The sequence below is a fragment of the Schistocerca gregaria genome, chromosome 2 (genome assembly GCF_023897955.1).
Source record: "Schistocerca gregaria isolate iqSchGreg1 chromosome 2, iqSchGreg1.2, whole genome shotgun sequence".
In the NCBI taxonomy this organism is placed as follows: domain Eukaryota; kingdom Metazoa; phylum Arthropoda; class Insecta; order Orthoptera; family Acrididae; genus Schistocerca; species Schistocerca gregaria.
In genome coordinates, this window is record NC_064921.1 from 521,855,498 (window position 1) to 521,882,688 (window position 27,191).

Sequence of the window (27,191 nt, forward strand, 5' to 3'; positions counted from 1 at the left end):
ACCCTGTTTATGTTCTTGTTCTAAATCTGCTTGTGATTTAGTGATGCATATAGAGGTGTAGTATGACAGCACTCAATTAGTAAGAGTACCGAAGTGTACACTATTGTTGCCTCTCCTCCCTGTCTTGTACGATAACAAACGTCCTGCCAAGCAAGTAAGGCCTTCCGTTTTCTTTGCCACATAATATGTATTTCTATCTGCTAGCAAATATTCTAAGTAGGCTAACCATCTCACTGACATACATTTAACATGTTAAAACATTTCCAACTGGAATGTCAGGATAACAATATGCCTCTCAATAGTTTTCCAACTTATAACTCAGAGACAGTTCCTAAAAATTTGCATAGTCTAATGTATTTTTTAATGCAAACATGTCTAAAGAGATAGAGATAACCTTTTTATTTATAGTAGTAGACAGCAGCTCACTGTCACAAGTTATGTAAATTAATTGTTAATTGAACCGTGAATCGACAAATAAATATTTGATGCTGTTGAATAAATTACATCCTAGTTTTCAATCTCATTTACAGTGAAATTATACTCCAAGACATTTTTACTGGAATCTCTCAACTATTTCCACGGAACTCCAGAGTAATTTATTTTTTGTGGCCGACAAGCAGCAACTTACTGTCTATCACTCACAGTGTCACTTCAGCAATTTTTTTTTTAATATCGACTTAAAGTGTTAAGGCAAAAAATTGCACAAATATTTTAAATAGAACCACCACCACCACGACGTCACTTTTACTTGATTAAAATGAGAATGAAAACAACTAAACTGGAAAACTACACAAATTTACACAAGTAGGTTCTGAAGTATGAATTATCATTACAAATATAAACTGTACTGTACACTTTAATTTTTTTTACAGCAATGGTGACAATAATGGAACACAATGCAATATACTGCAATGCAATTCATGCCATGTTGTTTCCAGTGAATATTAAGTCATTATGTAATATAAAGCATTGAAAATGCAATAAATAAATATAAATGCGTTATAGTCTCAGTGATTACAATTGTTATGCTTTATACACAAATTAACACCTGTCACAAACATGGTGTGGAAGCTTAGTTCATATTCACTGTATATATGAGCACATTTGGTATTTATGGTTCACATCAATTCAAGGAACGTGAGTTTGAAGTGGTTATGTTCATAAGTAAAATCAAATTCTTTTCTACCTTCAACATACCCCTGCATCATTTGCATTTCCCCTTATCATGGCATTTTACATAATTATAAACACTGTTCAAAACATTCCTATACAGAGTAACATACAACTATAATACATATGATGGCACTTCCTTTGTTTGGAAGCCTCTGTCTTTCAATAGCAGTGTTACATAATTTCCAGTCTTCTTTCATATGACAGTGCAAAAAGAAAAAAAAGAGAAAGAAATCAGTCTTCAAGTCTTTCGGGAACACCAGTGTCTCATTCATGTTCAGACTTCTCCACTTGTCTATACTGAAAATATAAACAGAATCTCTACTGTAAACAAAGCATCTATATTTCAACAGATACAGTAAACAGAACAGCCAAGTGAGCAGTGGAAATTAATTAAAACTATTGTCTATTAGCATCAGAAATCAAGTTCACTTATATCTACAGACTACAAAGTTAATTTTTATTTTGCATTACACAAGGGGTTCATAAATGTGTCCCATAGTCCTAAAGGAGATAGTACTGGTCAAAAATAGTAAAAAAATTAAAATTGTTTGAACATATGTCCAGAACAAATACTTTGAGAGATATGGACCATTTTACTTGTATTGACAATGATCAGCAATCAGTTGTGTAGGCTGCCTTTCTGTTTACGTGCATTGCTCATTTCTTGTTAGTCGTGTTATGCCTTTACACTTAGTCCTTCAGACAACACTGTTGTCAGACATAGGACTCGCAACTGCCCCTTACATCACCCGTCTCACGTGTATCGTTTTGAGATTCCTGACAGTACAAAAATAGCGAGTCCATTGAGAGCAGTCAACATAAAAAATGAACCGAGTCTTATTACCAGAGAATGTTCATCTTGCAGAAAGGCAAGGACACGGTTTACTCACGACAGGGTACAACACATCTCTACAGGTCTTAAAATAGTAACCAATACAAAGGTGTCATGAATTAGGGCTCGCTCAATGTGATCTAGTAGCATGTTTTCCTTGTTACTTGACCTTAATCTCTTACATTTTTGGATATAGTGATATGTAAATACATTGGTATGTCAGACCATGTGTCTCATGCATGTTACCTAACATGAGGGCAGCCAGGTTTGCTTGCGTGACTTTAGCTGAATAACATGCAAGAATGAGTGGCAACCACATTAAGAATGTCTTTTAGCGTGAACAGACAAGATATCTATCTAAGGAAAGCCTGGATCTTATTTCAATAAGTATTTGTTTCGAGCTAATTGGTTATAGGATAGTTTTTCCTAGTTTCTTCTCCTGCAAAAAACGTTTTGTAGATGTACTCTTAGGCAAGACATTTACAGCAAACTCTTGGTATACCACAGATAAAATACAAACCATTTGGCTCTGACTGAATATTACTAATTGCATTAAAAACATTTTTTGAATCAAACAATCAACACATTTGTAACATTGAAGAAACAGTAAGCTGGCTGAAGCTGTATTTTTAGAACAGCAAACCTGACAAATATATGAAACAAGTCAGAAATTTAAGTCTAAGCTTCTGCAGACAGAAACTGTTCCTGTGAAATTCTTACGGCATGTGACTTGTCACAACATAATGGAAAATCACTATTTGACTATTGCTGGAGGCAGTTTACAATAGGCCAGTTCAGTTACATATATACTAAAAATTATCAATATTTCCAATTATTAAACGGCAGTCTAATAGAAAATTTGCGGAGACTGGGGGACAGGACAGGGGAATATGCAACTTAGATTATTCCTGGAAATATCTGGTTTTTTAGAGCACGACTTATATAGCTCAACTACAAAACAAAATACAACTGTGGCAGAGCCAATAAATTTAGAAATGCAAACTGCTCACTATGAAAAGGTAGATTTGGAAGACTCCTACGATCAAACTACTTTATGATGTAAACAACAAGACCTGTCGATGATACCTAGCCAAGGAGCAGATAACAGTCCCAGAGCTGCTGTGGGAAAATATTTTCCAGAAATAATAGTAAGCATTGTTGTCTTAGAAACTGATAAGAAATTTCTATTTCATACAACCTTATGGAAACAGCATCCATATGATGGGCTTTTGTGGCCCAGAAAATAAGTTTAAAAATTTCACACACTCCCATAAAATTACTTTATCTTAAACATCCCAGATTATTTAGACAATTTTATGAAGTGCATCCAATCTGTGAAGTGGAGCAATAGTGATCTGTTAGAACATACTATCTCTGCACACAGTTTCTTTGCTCCTGGCTGACCAGGGGCAGAAGTCTAAGGGGATCAGGGCTAAATAGTGTACCTGCAACAACTGCAAGCCTCTGTGATGAAACAGCACTTGTGTACCACAGCAGCTACAGGATGATTCTGTAACTTCTCCCTTTTTAATGCCTCCTTAGTGGCAGAAATAGAACTTATGATAGGCAAAAAAGCAAATTCGCAACAGCTATGTTAAGCACACTGCTGGTCATTAAAACTGTAAAGCCAGTTTACTTATCGTGCATACACAGTATAGCAGGAAGAATAAAATATTAAATTTGTATGTGTATACAGGGTGCAAAGTAGAATACCCGCAACTGCCACCTCTGTTGGCAATAACAGCTCTAACTTGGTCGGGAATTGTGTTGAACTAAGCTTGGATGGCAGATAAATATGTTCAATTCATGCTGCTTCACCTCTATGTCAGATACAAATCATAGTGGCTAGCGGGATGCTAGTATCTTGACAACCCTTGACCACATGCTTTCAATGTGGGTGAGAGATCTGGAGAATATAGTTACGCGGGTAACAGTCTGATACCCTCTGTATCGAGGTAGGTCAGGACAGCATGAACAAGTGCAGTCCTGCATTACCTTGTTGAAACATAACATCAGGGAGAGTTTGAAAAATGGCACAGCCCCAGGCCTGAACACATCAATACCTGCTACCTAAATTACTGGCTACACAAACCACAGGTTACTGTGTTGGATATCCACTGGCATCCCATATGATCCTGCCATGTGTTGGGCCTGAATATTTCATTAGGATATGATCTTTACCCTCAAAGTTTCCACAAACAGATACATCCATCTTTAAGCTCTACACACAATCAGTGTTAATATAAAACGATGAAGTGGTGTCATTCTTTTTATAAAATGTTGTCACTGGGTCCACCACAGTCACTGTGCTTCTCTCTCTCTCTCTCTCTCTCTCTCTCTCTCTCTCTCTCTCTCTCTCTCTCTCTCTCTATATATATATATATATATATATATATATATATGCCAAGGGTACTTGAAATAACAATGGTCACCACAAATGTGCAGTGTGCGTGTGTGTGCGTGTGCGTGTGTGCGCGTGTGTGTGCGTGTGTGTGTGCGTGTGCGTGTGTGTGCGTGTGCGTGTGCGTGTGCGTGTGCGTGTGCGTGTGCGTGCGTGCGTGCGCGCGCTTTCTTTCTTATAACAACCCTGCCCGCCCGCCGCCACCCCCCCCCCCCCCCTCACCCCCCGAAATAATATCTAAATGTGTAGGTACTAGCCAGCTTCAATGGTATATTGCAAACCACTCTACACACAAAAGAACAACCGTATTTTACGGATGCTATGCACTATAAGACGCCCTTAATTTTTAAAAATAACATTTTTGCGACTTTATTATATTTATTTACTATTAGGTTGAAAAAAAAAAAAAAAAAAAAAAAAAAAAAAAAAAAAAAAAAAAAAAAAAAACCTCAGTTTATAAAATCGAACTGACCATTAAAATCCCTGAAAATCCTTATCTGTACTTCCTTCTTATTCTTCTTCTCCATCCTCGTCCTCCTCTTCTTCCTCCTGTCATCATCTTCGTCCTCTTCAAATACAAGATGGTCTTCACTGCCATCGACAGTGTTACTTATGCTATATTTCTCAAAAGATCCAACAATAATGCTCTGCTCACTCTAGACTGTGTTTGTTTTATCCACTGATACACTTGTTTGATTGTAGGTAGTTTTAAAGCTCGCTTTGACTTGAATTCATGTTGGGTTTCACACAACATCCATTTGTTTCACTCTCTCATATACACTTTAGATGGTTTGTTTATCTTGACATCAAGAGTTTGCAACTGTGAAGCAAGTCCTCCCAGAACAACAGCAAGCTCTGTATTTCCCTGTCTCAATTTCTCTTTCACATAATTTTTTCAAATGACTACGAAAACTGAACTAGCACAAGAAGGGAACTCTTCTTCAATAAGCACTTTTCCTTCTCTCCCACACTCTCTTAATATATAATTTCATACCAGACTCGTCCATCCAACCTTTGTCATGTACGTGAACAACACCTGGCGGTATCTCAGAAGGTTTTGGCGCTGTTTTGTGCTTGAAAATGGTCACTGGATTACATTTAGTACTATCAGCACAACATAACAGGACAACAGTGTAGTGCATTTTTTACATGCCCATTTGTTTTTATAGTTATAGTTTATGCACCTTTTATGGCAACAGTTCTGTTACTCGGAACATCAAATGTCATGAGTTTCACTCATATTCGCTATTTGATTTAGTTACACACTGGTTTTCTTTCGAAGTTGAATAATAAAGCAATGGAAAGGTAACATTCTCTCTTCGTACACTTGTGGCATTTTCTGAGATATTTTGGTTTAGGTTCACATGACACTTCATAAACTTGTAGCATCAACCAACTCCACCTTTTAATTCTGTTATATTCCACAGTAACGCTCGCTTACGAGTGTGCATTTGAATAATTTTTGTATTAACTCCGATGCTTTTTTGATGGTGCACTCAAGTCCATTTCAATACACAATCATCTAGTGTTGACCATTTTGCATTCATCTCTCTATTTGCACAATTAATCTTCATCTTTTTTTAGTTCTTCTTTACTAGCATGCCAATGGTGAATGATTTATTATTATTTGTTGTTGGTAGATACCTAGAATGCTGCTCTATTTCTACGATGTTCCGCACATGCTTTTACTTTCAAGTTATAGCCTGCCACATACGAATACCTTTTACTTTTTTTCCATTTTGAAACTAACACAGATCAGTTTCAATTCAAGTTCACTGGCACTGTAGACTGCATAGGCTAGAACACCGATTTTTTTGGGCACGGGGGGGGGGGGGGGGGGGGGGGGGGGGGGACGACGACGACAGTGTGAGCAAGTTTGTTAATCCCCCAAATCGTGTTCACTTCATCAGTCCATTGCTGCTGCCAGTTGAATCCAGTGTTGCGAGATAGAGAAAGGCTTCCTGCGACATCAAATATATGGCTATTTTTAACTATGGTGGGAATTTTAGATCAAGCACTGTGCATTTTTATATTATTTTTAAGATGCACCTGAATTTTGGAGGCAATTTTCCACAAAAATAAAATTTGCGGCTCGTAGTCCGTAAAATACAGTCCAGTGATGACACAGTACATGATGATTAGGGAAAACGTTCAGCAAATGAACAGAATATTGGGTTTTAATGCAAAATGCACGTGAACTTTTGAGTTAGTCTCAGTAACAATCAGCCTGAGTGCAAATACAATGCTTATCATTCAACATTTCATGGTATTTATTAAGACAGATAATTACACAAGCACCATGAGAAAGGATAGTCACTTCTGATTAAAAGTTTTGTTAGAAGACGAGATTTTGTATCTACTTTGTTATAAGACTGCAGAAATATCTTTTATCGAGGAAAAATTTCCACAACATTAACTGTCTATGAATGAAGGAAAGTTATTAACTTTAATTTAGCACACTTTAGTGATTCTCTAAAAAGGGTAACTGAAATAGACTAAGCTAGAGCTACTCAAACAACCAATGAAAGTGAAACAGAAGTTAAAGATTACAATTGAAGAGGAGAATGTGGAAACAAAAACAGAACAGCAACAAAGTAATGAAATCTTGAAGAAGCCTATCACACAGAAACCACATTATTTTCAAACTTTTTTTACTTGCAAGAAGACAGATAAGCAAGTGTTTATGCTGTGTGTTGAACTGTGTTTGGTGTTTTGTCCTCCTTTTCTCCAAAGGTCAAAGATCCAAACATTTATAGTGGCACGACACACACTAACAAAAAAACTCTGAGGTCAAGCAGTACGCTTTTTGTAGAATTGTGAGTTCTACACAGGATGTCCAGCTGTCAAGGACTACAAACATGTTTTACTGTATCTACATCCTTGCACCCCTCAAGTGAAGCACCTGCTCCTGACAACAAAAAGTGGGTGGGCAGGTTAACTACTATATTTACTGTCAGCAGGTGTTTGCTCCATTTGTTCTATGGCTTTCAACAGGGAGGTTATTAGTGCACTAATGAATACATACACATGAGTGAATGTCTTATTTGTACCTGTCTGCTACTTGACCTTTCTTCTTTACAGGAAGTAACTTACAATGCAAACATTAATACTATAAAATATAATTCAATTTGCACTTTCTTTCAGTGTAACTCACATTGAAAAACATAAGTAACAATGAATTCCTGAAATGGTACTTACTTTAAAATTAACTGCTACAATACAAATATAAAATAACTGGAAACAATTGGTCTTATCTCTTAATGATGGAAAAACTAAGCCAGCCATCCCAGGAACATATTAAAATCTGTATTAGGTGTCAAGTTTTACAGCGCACTGATGTATACAAAGTACAGGGTGTTTATTAAAAATGTTGGGGTTTTAATGCTTTATAATATTTATTACATTAAACTTACAGTTATAAATAATATGTCAAATGGAAGAGCAACTCCAACAGTTTTACCAAGAACCTTATAAATGTTCAACATGAGCACCATTTGTCACACGGCACACATCAAGTCTACAGCCCAGTTCTTCCCAAACGTTGATAAGTGTGTCTTCAGTGATTGTAGCCAACAGCTGCTTCAATCTAGTTTCTTAATTCAGGGAGGTCTGCTAGAAGCAGACACATGTACACACCATCCTTGATGAAGTCCCAAAGGAAAAAAAATCGCATGGCGTTAGGTCAGGTGAACATGGAGGCCACGCAAAGCAAGCCCTGTTTTTGGGATTTGGAAGAACTAGCCTATAGATTTGATATGTGGTATGTGACAAATGGTGCTCACATTGAACATTTATAAGGTTCTTGGTAAAACTGTGAGTTGCTCTTTCATTTGACATATCATTTATAACTGTAAGTTTAAGGTCGGTAGCCCTGCGCCTGCTATACGGACGTTTGAGTCACAGCTCCCGTACAAGATAAGTAATTTTAGTAGTAATAAACTGTTTATAACATTTTAAACTAATTTATTACGTTAATTATAGTGCTCTTCAAGCGTACCATTAAAAGTTTTTGTCTTACGTATTTTCACAGTAATCACGCAAAGTTCGTTTTGTTTACATATCGCAGCCAGGCCGAACTTTTGAGCTTTCAGATTAAACTTCATACCGCAATTTTAAGTGCATTTACTGATTGTTTAGTGTGCCAAATACGTTTGCTGCCCCTTTATATCTGTAGAGTATCGTCATCTCTTAAGTACTTTCCAGTAAGAAACTTCTGAACCATTGTTTACATTGCCGCGAGTAGGCCTGATTTTTTGTTCACGTATTTTCATTGTTTTCCGGTAACTTAATTGTCTTTCTGTCACTAAAATCGATTTGTACCATGAGTGTAAAGTGCCTGACGTGCCGCAGAATCGTTAGCTCTGGGGTCTGGTGTGATGGATGTAGTAACTTTTTTCATTGGGGAGATTGTAGTGGCGTGGGAATTGGGAAAATGAGCGAGACTCATCAGTGGTTCTGCAGGCTATGCAGTAGAGATAGAAAGATTGTGGAACAGGAGGGGAAAATTGCTGCCCTTCAGGCTGAGTTAGATGAGGCTAGGCGTGAACTGTGCAGGTTAAGGGGGGAGAAGGGTAAACAGGGGTGGGAAGCGGCAACAGGCATAAGGAACAGGCCAAGAAATTCTTCTGACAGCTTTGTTATTAATGTACGAAATAGGTTTGATCTGTTGCCTCAGTCGGAAAGTGATGAGCCTCTCACAGAAGTAGATGTAGACAGGGCTCAACAAGCTTTCAGCAGCAAATTGAATAAGAAGGTAGGGAAGTGTGCAAAGAGAAAGAAAGTCTTGTTGCTAGGTAGTTTGCATGCTAGGGGTGTGGCCCAACTTCTGCAGGATGAATTAGGGTCAGAATACCAGGTCACAAGTTTTTTCAAACCTAGTGTTGGACTGGGGCAGGTTACAGAGGATTTAGGTTCACTATGTAGAGGCTTTACTAAGGAAGAGTGGGGTGGGCCGGGCAACAGTATTGACACAGATCCGGGGTACAGCACAGAGTGTGACCTGGCAAATATTGCATCGGCATCGAGTCATACTGGTGTTGGGTTTGTGTCAGTTCTGGAGCGCCCCGACCGGCCTCATTTGAGCTCTTCTGTCCGGAGAGTTAATTTGGAGTTGGAACGGCTACTTGGATCTGATGCAGGGTCACACATTGGTGTGGTTCCTGTTGATTCACTCTGTAGGTGGGACTATACTAGACATGGCCTACACCTTAACAAGAAGGGGAAGGGTAAAGTGGCTGGGCTGATAGCAGAAAATTTAAAGGGGGGAGGAACTACATCTCATGGTGGTGACTCTTTTTTTAGTGTAAGATCAGTGTCCAGTGGGAAACTCAGCCAGGTAAGTACTAAAGATGTTAAAGCTCAAGATACTCACAAAAGTAAAATGAAAAATGTTAGTGTATTTCATCAAAATATTGGGGAATTGAAGAATAAAATTGATGAGCTTCTGCTTTGTTTAGAAGATATAGAAACTGCGAATGTAATAGATGTACTATACCTGTCTGAGCATCACATTGTCACTGATATGCAAAAGGTTAGCATCAATGGGTACAAATTAGCTGCACATGTAAGTAGAGACAATATGATGAAAGGAGGTTGCCATATATGTCAAAAGCTTCCACAGCGTAAAACATTTAGAAACCAAAAAATTTTGTGTAGAGCAACACATGGAAGCATGTGCCACTGAACTAAAACTAAATGATGGCACTTTCATAATTGTAACAGTATCAGGGAATTTCCAGCGATTTCCAGAAAATGTGGATGCTTTGTTGTGCTATCTGTCAGACAGGGGGAAGCAAATTATCATTTGTGGGGATATCGATGTTGATTCCCTGAAAGAGTGTAATAGGAAGAATGACCTTGTAGTATTACTCAGTTCTTTCAATTTGAGCTCCGTCATTGATTTTCCTACTCGGATAACAAAGAACAGCAGGACATTGATAGATAACTTTTTTATAGACCAAGATAAGTTTAAGGACATAAATGCTTACCCTGTTGAGAATGGTCTTTCAGATCATGGTGCACAGATAGTTACAGTACATGACATAGCTCCATGCAGTATATCAAATCAGAATTTCAAAGCAGTGCGTTCAATTAACAATATAAATACTGCAAACTTTAGGGAAAGCCTAAAGGAGCTAGACTGGGATGAAGTGTATACGGAACCCGATGCAAACGGGAAATATAACTTATTTCACGATACATTTTTAAGGGTATTTGCCAAGAAAATAGTGAAACATAATTCCAAGAAAACATATAAAAAAACCTTGGCTAACTAAAGGAATAAGAATATCTTGCAACCGTAAAAGAGAACTGTATCTAACAGCAAGAGGGAGTACTGACCCCGAAATTGTTCAATATTATAAAAACTATTGTGCGGTACTAAGAAAAGTTATTAAAAAGTCCAGAAGCATGTGTATCATGTCTGAGATCAGTAACTTTGATAATAAGATTAAAGCAATTTGGAATATTATTGAAAGGGGAACAGGGCAACCAAGAGCACAGGAAGACTTTAGTGCCATAAAACTGAATGACAAGTGTACTAATAAACAATCTGAAATTGGAAATATTTTCAATAATCATTTTTTAAATGTTGTGGAGAAAGTACGATCTAGATCTTCACTAGAAGAGGAAAGGCTTCTAATAAAAGAAGCCATACCTGTGCAGTTTGAAACAACTGTATTTCCACGAACCTCTCCCTCTGAAATCACTAAAATAATAAACTCACTGAAAAGTAAAAGCTCTTACGGAATTGATGGCATTTCCAACAAGATACTTAAAGCTTGTTCCCACAGATAAGTAGGATTCTCAGCCACGTATGTAATAGGTCTTTGCAGCAGGGTGTTTTCCCCAATAGACTGAAATATGCCATTGTAAAACCATTGCATAAAAAGGGGGATACGTCGGATGTCAACAACTATCGCCCAATCTCTCTTCTGACAGCTCTATCAAAATTTTTTGAGAAAGTAATGTATGCAAGACTAGCCTCCCATATATGTAAAAATAAAGTACTAACAAAATGTCAGTTTGGTTTTCAGAAAGGCTTTTCAACAGAAAAGGCTATATACGCTTTCACTGATCAAATATTAAATGCTCTGAATAACCGGGCACCACCCATTGGTATTTTTTGTGATCTCTCAAAGGCATTTGACTGTGTAAATCATGGAATTCTTTTAGATAAGCTAAATCATTATGGTTTGAGGAGGGCAGTGCACAAATGGTTTAATTCATACTTAACTGGAAGAATGCAGAAAGTTGAAATAAGTGGTTCATGTCATGTTAATACAACAGCTGATTCCGCAAACTGGGGGGCTATCAAGTACGGGGTCCCACAGGGTTCGGTCTTAGGTCCTTTACTGTTCTTGATATACATGAATGACTTACCATTCCATATTGAAAAAGATGCAAAGTTAGTTCTTTTTGCTGATGATACAAGTATAGTAATAACATCCAAAAACCAATAACTAAGTGATGTAATTGTAAATGATGTTTTTCACAAAATTATTAAGTTGTTCTCAGCAAACAGACTCTCTTTAAATTTTGATAAAAAACAGTATATACAGTTCCGTACAGTAAATGGCACAACTCCAGTAATAAATATAGACTTTGAACAGAAGTCTGTAACTAAGGTAGAATTTTCAAAATTTTTTGGTGTGTCCATTGATGAGAGGTTAAACTGGAAGCAACACATTGATTGTCTGCTGAAACGTCTGAGTTCGGCTACGTATGCTATTAGGGTTATTGCAAATGCCTACTTTCAATCACTGCTTTCGTATGGTATCACATTCTGGGGTAATTCATCAATGAGTAGAAAAGTATTCATTGCTCAAAAACGTGTAATCAGAATAATTACTGGAGCCCACCCACGGTCATCCTGCAGACATCTATTTAAGGATCTAGGGATCCTCACAATATATATATATATATATATATATATATATATATATATATATATATATATATATATATATATATATATATATATATATATATATATATATATATTCACTTATGAAATTTGTTGTTAATAATCCAGCCCAGTTCGAAAGTAATAGTAGTGTGCATAGCTATAACACCAGGAGAAAGGATGATCTTCACTATGCAGGGTTAAATCTGACTTTGGCACAAAAGGGGGTAAATTATGCTGCCACAAAAGTCTTTGGTCACCTACCAAACAGCATCAAAAGCCTGACAGATAGTCAACCAACATTTAAAAATAAATTAAAAGAATTTCTAGATGACAACTCCTCCTACTCATTGGCTGAATTTTTAGATATAAATTAAGGGAGGGGAAAAAAACTAACTTAAGCATTAGTGTCATGCAATATTTTGTGTAATTTAATATCTTGTATAGACATCTTTCTTTAACCTGACACGTTCCACATCATTACGAAGTGTCGTATTCATGATCTATGGAACAAGTATTAATCTAATCTAATCTAATCTATAGTAAATATTATAAAGCGTTAAAACCCCAATATTCATTTATAAACAACCTGTACACAAAAATCTGTATGTTATGAACAGATGGGTTCTGAAGTTGGAGGAGAAAGCTATAGGTAATAAGAGTGTGCATTATTCAAAGACATTTCAGTATGATTAGACCCCACTTTAAGTGGCTCGAAAGACATGTGTCAGTCTCTCACAGCTGGTTTTACTGTACACAAATTCTTTTCCCCTCACTAACTGCTAATGTTTGACAGATTTCCCCAATAAGCACCGTGCAGCAATTTGAGAAGAACATGTTGGGTATTTCGGACTTTTTTTCTTTGTAGAATAGAAAAATAGGGGAAAGAATGTAGAGCACTCATAGGATCTGAAACGCTGACCAACTTCAACCGCTTCCTCAGAATCTCATGAAGTTAGCCTCAGATACACCAGACTCTTAGGCCGTGTCCGACGTGAGCGACAGAAGCTAGCGACAGCTTCAGGCGACAGAACACAACCGCAGGGCAGTTACGGAAGTGTCCTATGTGAGCGACATCTGTGTCGCTGCCTGTCTCCCACTGCAACTGGCGACGTTTGAATTCCAATGTGTTTGAATCTTGTCACTGCAGCATGTGTGACACAGCGCGATAGCCACGTGTCTTCTTGGCAAAGCAGTGGAGTGGCCACGATGGCAGCTATGAATTATTTAACATCCAATTTTAAGAAAACTATTCGGTGAAAAAATTTGATTCTTCCACAACATATAGCTTGACATCCTTAAATGATAAAGGTCAGAATTTATTTATGTTATTATTCATAGTTACTGTGCTATACAAAATTGAGTACATGGCTGCATGAAAAATTTAAGAATTTGCTGAGATAAAAATCACATTGTGTAGACTTCCCGTATAGTTCATTTAAGGCCATACATTGTTGCTTATGAAATGTAACCAATATATCTAAATTGTATTTAAAGTTGAGACCGAAATGATATCTCTTTTCATTCTTGAGATATCGGTTGTTATATCCGCGATTCAGTTGCTCGCGGTACGTCCGAATCTTTCCTGCACTTCGGGAATCAAGTGGTCGTAAAAATAGTCATATCTCATAACAATTTCAAGATATCGAAATGACGAATTTTGGAAATGACAGCATACAGAAATTACTATTTTATCATATGATTAACACTCAAAACGTTTTTGTAAACGTGTGAGCAGAGCGAAAACAAGACTTACACCTTGAGGTTTTGTCCAAATTTTTATAGCCAAACAAACGGAGAGAAACAGGTAAACACGGTATCAAAATGACCAGTATGAGGTCTAGTTTGGAGTGAAAATATTTAACTGTTTGAAAGTAATCAGGATAATGAACAAAAATTTAATTAATAAACTGAGTAAAAATTGAAGTAGTTCACGAAAAGCTGCTGTAAGTGAAGTGTCAAAAATGTCATCTGTTCAAGACCTAGCTATTTTGCACATAAAAAGATTCATTGATGAGGTATTTAAATGTTAAAATGGCTTCCTTCGAATAAGTATGTTAGGAAGGCAAATAAGGAGTCAGTAAGATCACGCTTTCTGAGTAAAAACTTGAAATTCAAAAACGGAAGAAATCAGTCAAAATATTTTATGAAATGACTTGTGTAAAAGAAGTAATTAGATCAGATAAACATTCTACGTGCCTTTGAATGCTGCTCGAACTCGTGAACAGAAACTAAGGTGCGCCAAACGTTTCCCTAATATTTTTTATTTGATACTTTTAGACAAATCATTACACAAAACATTTGACTTGAGGAATTGAAACGCTTGACCTTAACACTAACTGCTCATGAATTACGTTCGCAACATCAAATATCTGTAAAATTTCATGGTTCATTGAAATTTATTAGGAATTAAATGTGTGTGACATACTGTGGTAGGTGTGAAGATAAAGTTCTTTGGCAAGACCTTAAAAGTATACTTGGCAATGCAGTGTAAACAGTCTACATAAAACTTAGTATACAGAATCATAACTGAGTCAGTAAAAATGTAAGAACGGCCCAGAATCAAACCCAGGTTCTTTCCCCCAAATGTAATTGCAAATGGAATACGCTACTCCTACACCACAGATCACTGTGACTCAATAGCGTCAGTGTGTGTACTTATGTTTGTATATAGCGTAGTCAGTCATTTAATAGTCACACCTCCACACTTATTGGCTGTTAAAAGTTCTTGATCACAAATGAAAACATTCGTATTTAATTTATTGATGAGATAGTTGAATGCTCCTCTGCTCATTCAAGTGTATTCGAAGAATTTGGCTTGTGAGCTGCTTAGTTGGTGAAACTTATGAAATTCTCCATGGAGATTGCTCCCTTTGCGAATTTCATGCACAGCATTCCTTTCTGCTTCATTTTCTAAAGTAAACCTAACTCTGTAGCCTTATCCTCCAGCTACAGGATCCTACAGGTTAAGGACACTGTTTCATAGAAACAGCTAGTTGGCTCTAAGCAGCCAATTTGTAGCACGACATGGTCGCTCGCATGCAGGACACAAGTTTCCGCCCAATGTTGATGCCTGTAGCTGGAGTGTTGCATATCCAGAAGTTGCTTGCTATCGCTCACTTCTGTCGCTCACGTAGGACAAGTCCTTAGAGGAAGATGCCGTGGAGAAAGTCATGGAATGGACAATACTGTTTTGTGTTGAACATCATTCATGCCACATTTTTGTTAAGTTAACCATGTAGAAGTACTGATTGAAAGAAATGTAAATGCCAGTTAGTTCATGAGTAGTGCAATTCAGTTATACTAGCGAACAAATAATACATCCTCTGAAAATAATTGGAATCGCACTCTAGTGCCAGTAGAAACAAACTAGAACTTCTGCTACAATAGATTATTACAGAAAAGGTTTTAAGATGGGAGAGAAAATTAAAGCACACTTCTCCACTGTTCTAGCACATTATGTACTTTATCATCAAAGCTTTCCTCACAAAAGATGGATCACATGACATCATTACAAGGAATATTTTTTTGTTTGAAAATCCAATAACACACCATACAGGGAGAAGTTTGGTGAGTGAAATTTCAGGCACCCTGTATTAATTCAGTCAATGTCTTGTGCTGAGCATACATCAGCATGATTTCAACACACTCACTTTTTCTCATTACTGATAGGTTTTTCCCAAAGTAACAGCATAGACTGAGGAATCACCAGTCTCGTAATATGAGCTGCTACCTTCCATTGTGTGACTATGTCTGCATCTGCATTACTAAGAAATTCCTACTGAATTATCCACTGCTTTCTATCGGTCTCTCTCCATTCAAATAGTATGGAGAAATTTTGTCCCAACCACCCAATGTATCCCTCCCAAGAAACAACATTCCTTCATCTTTCAGTTTTCTTTTCTTCCACAGTGACAATGTCCTAAATGCTACAGTATAATTTCATCTTTATTTATTAACATGATCTCTGATGTAGAAACCTGATCCAGAAGTACCAGTTGTTTGGTTTTAGTCATTATTGAATGTTCCAATTAGATGATTATTGTTTTCAGTTTCAACTTTCTTAATGTAAGACCTAACACAAAAGGAGGCTGCAGTCACAACCAGACAGCAACCCATATTTTAATTACCTGGGAAATTTTGTTTGCAAATTCATGGGCTGCAGTCTCTGAACTGAACTTAGCACACAATGTTTTACATATGCCAGGTTCTATACAACTGTCGATGCCAGTCCATTCACAATCCCTTTTCTTCACCTGAAATTCACATAAAAAACTTAATATTTTCAACATCTGTAAAATACAGAAGAATGTTATGTGAAATAACAAATAGTGATTACCTCTACATTAATTTGTTTGCTAATTATCATGTTACACAATGTTTCAGTACTTCCATCTTTTAACAAAATAATCTGTGCAATCTGCTTTGCTTTATTGTACTGTATCTTCAGGTCACCAAGGCCTAAAGTTTTCCACTGATTACCATCCTTTATTGTAAGTGTTGCTCTCTTGTCAAATACAGTACTTTCTTCTGCATTAGCATCCTTAATACTATAATTATGGACACTGTCGTCATCATCATCATCATCATCATCTGCATCATCCTCCCCCTCATCACCATCATCACCGTCATCACCATCATCATCGTCATCACCATCATCATCCTCATCGTCATCATCATCGTCGTCGTCGTCTATAGATTCTTCACTATCCTCATACTGTCTATCTGTTGAGGAGGTGCTGGTAATTTCTGATTGTAATGGATGAATATGAAACACTGATTAGAACAGAGAAGAAGAGGAGGAAAGGGAGAAAGAAACAGCAGCATAGTTCATTATCAACTGTAATTAACAGCATGCAAAATCTACTTTAGTAGTTTATCATACTTACACATTAATAGTGTCTGAATAAAAATTTCTTGTTGGACATGGGAGTTTACATTAGACACTGATAAATCATTTACAAATTTTGTAAGTCTACTATAGCTCTGAATACTGAAGTAAATGTAATGCTCGAGGAAGAAGACATACAACACAAGGAAATGGAATAACGTGTAGAAAAATGTAAACACCATTCTTTACAATGCATAATGAAGAGCATAACTGTTACAGTAATAAGCTTTGAAATATTTTTTTATAAATTTCTTCCATGGGACTATTTTGGGCCTAAGTCCCTCTACAATATTATTTTATATATTAACAGCTCCACCCGATATTAACACATTCCTCCTGTCTCAAATTTAGATTGAATAACAGTCTTTTCTCAATTCAACATCTGAGTCATAACAGGTGAAATAGACAATTTTCATGTCTGAGTGATTTCTAGATCGTAACAGAGGTTACTACCTAATATTATTCCAGAGCTTGATCAGGTGACTGGGAAATGTTAATAACAGCTACAGCACCTTTAATATGAATTTCTGGAAGTAGGGTTGTGTGATCACTGCTCTCATATACAAAAGTTTATCTAGCAACCACGATGAACTTTTAAATATTGCATCACATCCAACTAATGAACACTCACTCACTCTCTCTCTCTCTCTCTCTCTCTCTCTCTCTCTCTCTCTCTCTCTCTCTGTGTGTGTGTGTGTGTGTGTGTGTGTGTGTGTGTGTGTGTGTGTGTGTGTGGTACTTATTTATACAGACTAAAAAATGTTTGAGTACAGTTTTGAGACTATGAAATAAGTTCACAAACATTAGGAAATTATACCTCTTCTGATAAATGTTTTTACATCCTCTACACATTCAGTGACTTTGTCATAGAATTCTTTGGCAGTTTCCTCTTTCTTGAAAGACACAGCAAGTTTTTCCAATTCTCCTTCATTATCTGCAAAATTGTGGGCAGCCCATAACCACGCTCTCTCAGACTTTGAGAAAGGCTTCAATGAAAAATCTGCTGTTATTAGATGATTGCACACAACTTTGTGGATCTAAGGAGTGGCAAAAAGTCACAAATTAACATGTTTATTACTGATGAAGCAATGAAACCATTATTTACTTCACGATATCCTAAATTTACCTTTTCTCTTCTTAAAAGTAGTCTGTATGTATGGTTAATAGGATGAAACAGTATTTTCATATCACCAACTCCACGTTCCTTCCACTGTTTAAGTGCTTCATCAAATCTAAACAATGTTGCCCGAGATGCAAACTCTAGATGAGAAAAATATTTAATTACACATCCTCACGTACTCATTTTGAATGAAACTACATCAATAAATAGAATAAAAACAAAACAAGAATGAAATTTTAAGTTACCATAACATAGAGTAACAATTTATAAGAACAAGATAACTGTTCAAAACAAATTAATAAAAAATTTAACACAATAGTTGCTGCCTCAGCTATGTCAGGCAAACAGCTGTTTAACACAGAAAATTGGGGAGTCGGTAGTTACTACATGAATACAATAAAGAGAGTCATCGTGAATGAACTACAGAATGCATAAATACAGGTTGTGTATGGTTTTCAAGGGAATCTTATACCATTCTTCCTACAAAATACTGACAAGTTTACGTAACAATGATGGAGATGGATGGTGATGACATGCCTTTCTCTCCAAAGTGGGCAACAAAGTCTCAATAATACTGAGATTAGCTGAAAAGATGCAACAATTCAACTCTGTACTCGCAAAACCAGACCTGCACTATGTAAGCTATGTGAACAGAGACCCTGTCACCTTGGAACACAGCATCACACCGCTGGGAAACAAACACTGTACCATAGTATGGACCTGATAAGCCAAAACCATCACGTAAGCCTTGGCAGTAATGTGACTTCGCAGAGAAATCATGGCTTCATGGGATACTACAATACGGCTGCCCAAATCACCACCAAAACCCTGCCAAGTCATTTGATTTTCAGCTGCTTCCATTAGCCACATCACAAAGAGCCTGCTTGGACTGAGTGTACAATATACACTACCAGGTAAGCAAAAACTATCATTATGGACTGTACAGCTTTTGCGCAAACCATGCTTATTATCGTCTGATGATAAATTTATATGCTCATTTACAGTCTACAGGGTATGTATGGGGAGGCTGGCTAATTCTTCCCATGTCTTTAGATGTTATTTAGGTACCATGTGCACCACAAATGGAGGTCCAAAAGGGGGAGAGACTAAAGTATGTATAACACTGATTAGGAAAGAAGAAAGAAAAACAAAAATAAAAAATTATTTCCAGTTACAAGAATAGTTTCTGAAATGTAATTTTCCCCTAAATCCAGACATAATTTCAGAATTTCTGTATTGGCTTCAGTCTTCATGTAATAATGGTTTTTATAAATATTAACAGTATCCCTAGCATTATATGTATCTAGAATAATGACAAACTGCTGCAGCAAGACTTGCATACTAAAAATATTTCTGTACCAATATCGTGAGATATTTTGGCTCAGAAAAGCCACTTCATGAAGAACAGCAGTATTCAGCAACATTGCGCTACTCCACTGGTCACATTTGAGAAATGTCCTGGTGGAAGCATGCAACAGCTTCATCACTAACAGTGACAAGTTAATTCAGGAAGAAATCCAAATGATCATTCAGAAATGTGGTTTAAGTGTCATGTTACCTCCAATAAGGTAATATGACATCAGCCACTTATGTGCAGTATTGCAATAGTTCTCTGACTTATAGTTGCCAAAAATTTCTTGCAGACATTTGTCATAATAGCCAAGTCATTTTTCAAATATAACCCCACAAATCAGGGAAATGTCCCTCAGAAATGGATGCCCTAATTTGCGATCACACAAATGTCTTTTCTTTATTTTCGCTTTATTGATTCTTAGAAACCTTGTTTGCAAGTACATGATCTATGTAAAGTTTTGTCCATTGCTTTGAATCAACAAAAGGAATGTTCTCCACTTACATCTGACCAAGCAGAAGTTCATTCCAAAAATGCCTTCCCCCTTTTTCTGCTGTCCACTCACATAAAAAGCTCCAACACTTTGTACCCCAGGAACGTGCTGAGAAGAATTGCAATTACCTTGTGATATCTATGTATATACCATCTGTATCTCCATAATGGTTATCCATACTGGTTAAATGTGAGTAGCAGTTTGAAGTTCTCAAGTGTCTCTTAAATTAAGTGTATGAGCAATCTGAACAAAAAAGGAACTTTATTTTTTTTCTTTTTTCATGGAAATCAAGGCCAAGATTCTCAAACAGATTCAATATCATTTATATAATGACAACGACAACAACAACAACAACAACAACAACCAAGTGCAGGTGGGACTCAAGTTTTGTACAAACTTAATCATGTATATAGATAGTTCATCAACAGGTTCTGATGAGTGAGTCTACGAGTATCTTTTGACTGCAATTACTTAAAACCTTAAGTTTTTTACATCACCAAAGGATCATCAACCTCAGTAATTGCTTTTAATTTCAACTTTGTAACTTTACTTGTTCTTGAGAAGAAGGGGTATTAAGAGAAGGACCAAACCTATGATACTGATACTGCTACTGAGTCCTAAAAACTGTGTTATCTTTATTTGAGAAACGTTCAGCAAAAGCAGCATAGTGTTCATGATAAACATTCAGTTTTGAATTCCCAAGAACAAGATTCTGTTCTTTTAATTGTAAAGCTAGAAGTGCAGCCTGTTGCTTCTACAAATTCAAATCGTGAACATGATCACTGAGATCACCTTGAGGGGGGGAGTGACTAATTTGATTCTCAGTGAGCTTTAAATGCTGGGTTGGCATGCATATCTCCTTTGCTATCTTGTGTTTGTCACTTAATTTGTCTTCACTCCCTGTCATGTTTTCACGAGGCACTGGTATTGGCAATTCTTCACTATACCACACAGCCCTTATAGCAGACAGTAAATTAGGCTACTGCACAGCTTTCCTTGTCAAGGTGATTATATTGATTTTTGTAGACGTGTCGTGCCACATTGTGGTCTGCTGATTCCTTCCAAACTGTCAAAACCGCTAAGGATATATACCATTATCCTTTCAACCAGGTGTGTAGTACATATTTAACAGCATATGTGGTGGTGGTGAGATTGTGGGGTGGGGGGAATTCTTGTCCCAGTTGCCAAACTTACACTTTAAAAAGAAAAGGCCCACAAAAGAACAGACCAATACCCTCAACATCACTTTGCTGCAGAATTCTTGAGCATAGTTTAATTTTAAAAACAATGTATTACCTTCAGACATTAAGAACACCTCTCCACAAATAATCAGCACACATTTAGTAAACATCACTCATGCATAGATTCCCCTTCACTCACACGTTACACTTCAAATCATGGATGAAGGGTAACTAGCAGATTCTTTTTATTTCTGGATGACTGGAATGTGTGTGAAACAATGCTCACTGCAGACATAACGAAGTTCAGAACATATAGAATAGGTTCTTATGTATGTGAGTAGCTCAAAGATTTTTTTGTGTATTAAACACAAAAAAATGTCTTAGATGGCAAGTGCTGATTGCAGAGAAAGTTATCACCATAGGTGCTCCATGAAAGTGCAACAGGATTGATCTTGCTCTCTATGTACATAAATAATATGAGGGATCGGGTGAGCAGCCACCTGCTATCGTCTGATGACGACACTGTAGTGCACAGGAATGCTTCCCCACTGAGAGAATGTAGGACAATATACGATGACTAAAGTAATTTCTATTTGGAGTGATGAACAACAGCTTGCTCTAAACATGGAATAATGTAAGTTAATGCAGAAGAGTAGGAAAAAATGTTCTGTAATGTTAGAATTACAATATTAATGGTAAGCTGTTTGACACAGTAATTATGATTAAATATATAGGTATAATGTTGTAAAGCGATAAGAAATGGAACAAGAATGTAAGACTGGTTCTACAGAAAGCAAACAGTCAATTTCAGTTTACTGGGAAAATTTTAGGGAAGTGTAGTTCATCTGTATAGGAGACTGTGTACACAACATGTGTGCAATCCATTCCCGAGTCCTGCTCGAGTGTTTGGGATCCACATCAGGTCAGTTTAAATGAAGGCATCTATGCAATTAAGAGGGGGGCTGCTAGATTTGTTACGAGCAGGTTTGATCCACATGCGAGTACCACAGAAATGTTCTCTGAACCCAAATGGGAATCCATGGAGGGAAGATAATCTGTTTGAAAAACACAATTTATAAAGTTTAGATAACCAGCACTTGTGTGACACACTGGAGAACAATTCTACTGCCAGCAACATACATCGCAACACATGACAGTAAACAAACTGTAAGAGAAAGCAGGGATCATGTGGAAGCATATATGGTAGATCCTATATTGTTCCATTGACAAGTGCAATATGGTAGCTCCTACTTTGTTCCATTAACAAATGGATTACGAAACAGGTGACTAGCTGTTGTAGAAGATCCCTCTGTGGTGCGTTATATTGTGGCTTAAGGTGTATGCATAGGGGTTGGAAAAAATATGAAAATACCATGAGAAATGCATGTTTGAATATACAGGCAGATGCTAGCCAAGCCTGCAGATTGTGCTGTTGAATTTAACCACAAGCAATTGTTTGTGCAACGTACTTAATACATTGCAAGTATCAGTTGTGGCCACAACAGTATTTTGCATAGCTCTGGATGCATTATGTCGGAGCTAAGTGAATTTGAATGTGGGCAAATTGTTGATGCTCGTATGGTGGGCGCTTCCGTAACCAAGATAGCCAAACTGTTTGGCACATCAAGTGGCACCATTCGAATATATATACCACACACTACGAAAGCAGGAAACATCATCTACTATGTACCACGTGAACAAAAGTAAGTGGTGAAAGATGGCTGTTAAAGAAAGTTGTGATGAAAAATGAAAGGATGACAGCTGCAAAAGTCACTGCAGGCCTGAACATCGAACTTGCGAATCCTGTCAGCACCAAAACAACATCTGCCCATAGAGGAGAGGAGGGGAGGGGGGACCACACACATGGTGCTGAAGCCATTAAACCTGGACACTGGAGCAATGAAAGGAAGTCATTTGGTTGGATATCATCTTGCTGCACACTGTTTCCCACTTCTGGCCAAGTTTACATCCCAAAGGTGAAACATGGGGGGTTTGGTAATGACCTGTGATCATTTTGACTAATCAGGTCCATTTCACATTGTGTTTCAATTCAAGAAGAAGTGCCATTATTTTGCAGGAAGAATGGTGTAAGATTTCCTTAAAAACTCACACAGGACCTGTATTACCAGGTGACTGGGACCTATTTTAAATGCCACAACTTTCCTACATCGTATTAGGCTTGGTAACATGTTGTCTTTTTGATGTTTCCCCATTTTTGTCCATTCTCCTGTGAAGATAGCAATAAAGTTTGTACTACTCTTTTACGAAGGAATTCAGCTTCAATTTTTACAAATTTCTCTCTCCACATATAAAACAAAAAGAGTTTGCACTATTTACACATTCTGTGAGACATTTCTTTTCTGAATTAACACTAAACAAACCTTTACATGCTTAGATTCAAGTGACAACAAACAATGTAATTCATCATGTTCAAAGACAAACGACTGCTAGTGCTGCAAATCACGTTTATTTTCTGGAGGTACATTTCTGAACTGAGGATCAAGGTGGCAATTCTTTGCACGTCTAATTTACTTTTCTACAATTAAATCTGCCAAATAACTCTAAAAATTTACAAAAAAGGGGTCACCCTTGATGCACGACACTGCTCTTTTTAGTCCTTGCCATGTTGATCTGACGGGCATTTTCACAACGCTGCACCAATTACTAAACAACTATGTGATGAACAATGCCACTCTTATACGAATATAAAAATGCAGTAAACAAAGCCGGCAAAGAGGCATACAAATGCCTCAAAAATAAGATTGACAGGAAATGCAAAATGGCTAAACAGGGATGGCTAGAGGACAAATGTAAGGATGTGGAGGCTTATCTCACTAGGGGTAAGACAGATACTGCCTACAGGAAAATTAAAGAGACCTTTGGAGAAAAGAGAACCACTTCTACGAATATCAGAGCTCAGATGGAAACCCAGTTCTAAGCAAACAAGGGAAAGCAGAAAGGTGGAAGGAGCATATAGAGGGTCTATACAGGGGCGATGTACTTGAGGACAATATTATGGAAATGGAAGAGGATGTAGATGAATATGAAGTGGGAGATACGATACTGCGTGAAGAGTTTGACAGAGCACTGAAAGACCTGAGTCGAAACAAGGCCCCCGGAGTAGACAACATTCCATTGGAACTACTGACGGCCTCGGGAGAGCCAGTCCTTACAAAACTCTACCATCTGGTGTGCAAGATGTATGAGACAGGCGAAATACCCTCAGACTTCAAGAAGAATATAATTATTCCAATCCCAAAAAAAGCAGGCATTGACAGATGTGAAAATTACCGAACTATCAGTTTAATAATTCACACCTGCAAAATACTAACACAAATTCTTTACAGATGAATGGAAAAACTGGTAGAAGCCGACCTCGGGGAAGATCAGTTTGGATTCCGTAGAAATATTTGAACACGTGAGGCAATACTGACCTTACGACTTATCTTAGAAAATAGATTAAGGAAAGGCAAACCTATGTTTTTAGCATTTGTAGACTTAGAGAAAGCTTTTGACAATGTTGACTGGAATACTCTCTTTCAAATTCAAAAGGTGGCAGGGATAAAATACAGGGAGCGAAAGGCTATTTACAATTTGTACAGAAACCAAATGGCAGTTATAAGAGTCGAGGGACATGAAAGGGAAGCAGTGGTTGGGAAGGGAGAGAGACAAGGTTGTAGCCTCTCCCCGATGTTATTCAATCTGTATATTGAGCAAGCAGTAAAGGAAACAAAAGAAACATTTGGAGTAGGTATTAAAATCCATGGAGAAGAAATAAGAACGTAGCTGATGGTTATTGAGTATTGCTTATCAGTCTAGTAGCCTTACTAGGCTGTTACTTGACAATATTCGTATGTTATTGTTGTGGTGGTCTTCAATCCCGAGACTGGTTTGATGCAGCTCTCCATGCCACTCTATCCTGTGCAAGCTTCTTCATCTCCCAGTACTTACTGCAACCTGCATTCTTCAGAATCTGCTTAGTGTATTCATCTCTTTGTCTCCCTCTATGATTTCTACCCTCCACACTGCCCTCTAATGCTAAATTTATGATCCCTTAATGCCTCAGAACATGTCCTACCAACCGGTCCCTTCTTTTTGTCAAGTTGTGCGACAAACTTCTTTTCTCCCCAACCCTATTCAACACTCCCTATTAGTTATATGATCTACCCATCTAATCTTCAGCATTCTTCTGTAGCACCACATTTCGAAAGCTTCTATTCTCTTCTTGTCCAAACTAGTTATCGCCCATGTACCACTTCCACAGATGGCTACGCTCCATACAAATACTTTCAGAAACGGCTTCCTACATTTAAATTAATACTCAATGTTAATAAATTTCTCTTCATTAGAAACGCTTTCCTTGCCATTGCCAGTCTACATTTTATATCTTCTCTACTGCGACCATCATCAGTTATTTTGCTCCCCAAATAGCAAAATTCATTTATTTTAAGTGTCTCATTCTTAATCTAATTCCCTCAGCATCACCTGATTTAATTCGACTACATTCCATTATCCTCAGATGTTCATCTTATATCCTCCTTTCAAGACACTGCCATCCCGTTCAACTGATCTTCCAAATCCTCTGCTGTCTCTGACAGAATTACAGTGTCATCGGCGAACCTTAAAGATTTTATTTCTTCTCCATGGATTTTAATATCTACTCCGAACTTTTCTTTTGTTTCCTTTACTGCTTGCTCAATACACAGATTGAATAACACTGGGGAGAGGCTACAACCCTGTCTCACTCCCTTCCCAACCACTTCTTCCCTTTCTTAGCCCTTGACTCATATAACCACCATCTGCTTTCTGTACAAATTGTAAATAGCCTTTCACTCCCTGTATTTTATCCCTGCCACCTTTTGAATTTGAAAGAGTATTCCAGTCAACATTGTCAAAAGCTTTTTCTAAGTCTACAAATGCTAGAAATGTAGGTTTGCCTTTCCTTAATATTTCTTCTAAGATAAGCCTTAAGGTCAAGTATTGCCTCACGTGTTCCAACATTTCTACGAAATCCAAACTGTTCTTCCCTGAGGTCGGCTTCTACCAGTTTTTGCATTTGTCTGTAAAGAATTTGCGTTATTATTTTGCAGCTGTGACTTATTAAAGTGATAGTTTGGTAATTTTCACATCTGTTAACACCTGCTTTCTTTGGGATAGAGTGACATATATTATACCACTTGCAAGCATTGTGGTAAATGATATATTGGTCAGTCAGTCAGAGCTGTTGCAGTCTCATAATTTGAACATGAGAGAAACCAGATACTAAGAAAAGGAAAAGCCAATCTTTTAACAGTCAAACTTCCATATGATATTAACACTTTGCATGCTATTAAGAGAAACATAAGTATGACTCTACTGGAAATGCTTTAATCAATAAACATATGACCCTCTTTCCACATGGAAATTAGTATCGTGTTCCAATGTATGCACCTCCCTCTGCAGCACAATCAAGTGAGACTAATTTCTGTACATACGGAGATTCCAATTTCTGACAGGCTTGTTCTTCAAGTCACTAAAAACACGAGATACTTTCATTTGAAGGTTACAATTAACTGACATTATCCAATGCAGAAGTTCCACTCACTACTATTGTATTTATGTGATGGTGATCTTTTCACCACCACCACCACCACCACCACCACCACCACCCATTTTTTCTTCTTCTTCTTCTTCTTCTTCTTCTTCTTCTGGTTTGATGCAGCTCCCCATGTGCAGCAGCCTCTTGATCTCTAGTCACCTGCTGCATCCTACAGACATTTCCACCTGCTTACTGTATTCAAGCCTCACTGTGCCAGTATTCCCGGTCCCCCTCCTAGTCTTCGTTTCCTTCTATTACCACCCTCATG

General features: G+C 37.3%; 1 protein-coding gene across 3 annotated transcripts in view; it reads right to left on the bottom strand.

The window, feature by feature from the left end:
* Positions 1–838: 838 nt before the first annotated feature.
* Positions 839–27,191, bottom strand: part of LOC126330069 (E3 SUMO-protein ligase RanBP2-like) — a 257,136-nt gene continuing 230,783 nt past the window's right edge. For all 3 annotated transcript variants that reach the window (XM_049996317.1, XM_049996325.1, XM_049996329.1), the window contains 5 exons: positions 18,327–18,460; positions 18,018–18,237; positions 16,649–17,058; positions 16,440–16,565; positions 839–1,470 (listed from right to left, as the gene is read on the bottom strand). In XM_049996317.1, the coding sequence (XP_049852274.1) occupies positions 1,438–1,470; positions 16,440–16,565; positions 16,649–17,058; positions 18,018–18,237; positions 18,327–18,460 (923 nt within the window). In that variant the 3' untranslated portion in view covers positions 839–1,437. The remainder of the gene's footprint in view (positions 1,471–16,439; positions 16,566–16,648; positions 17,059–18,017; positions 18,238–18,326; positions 18,461–27,191) is intronic.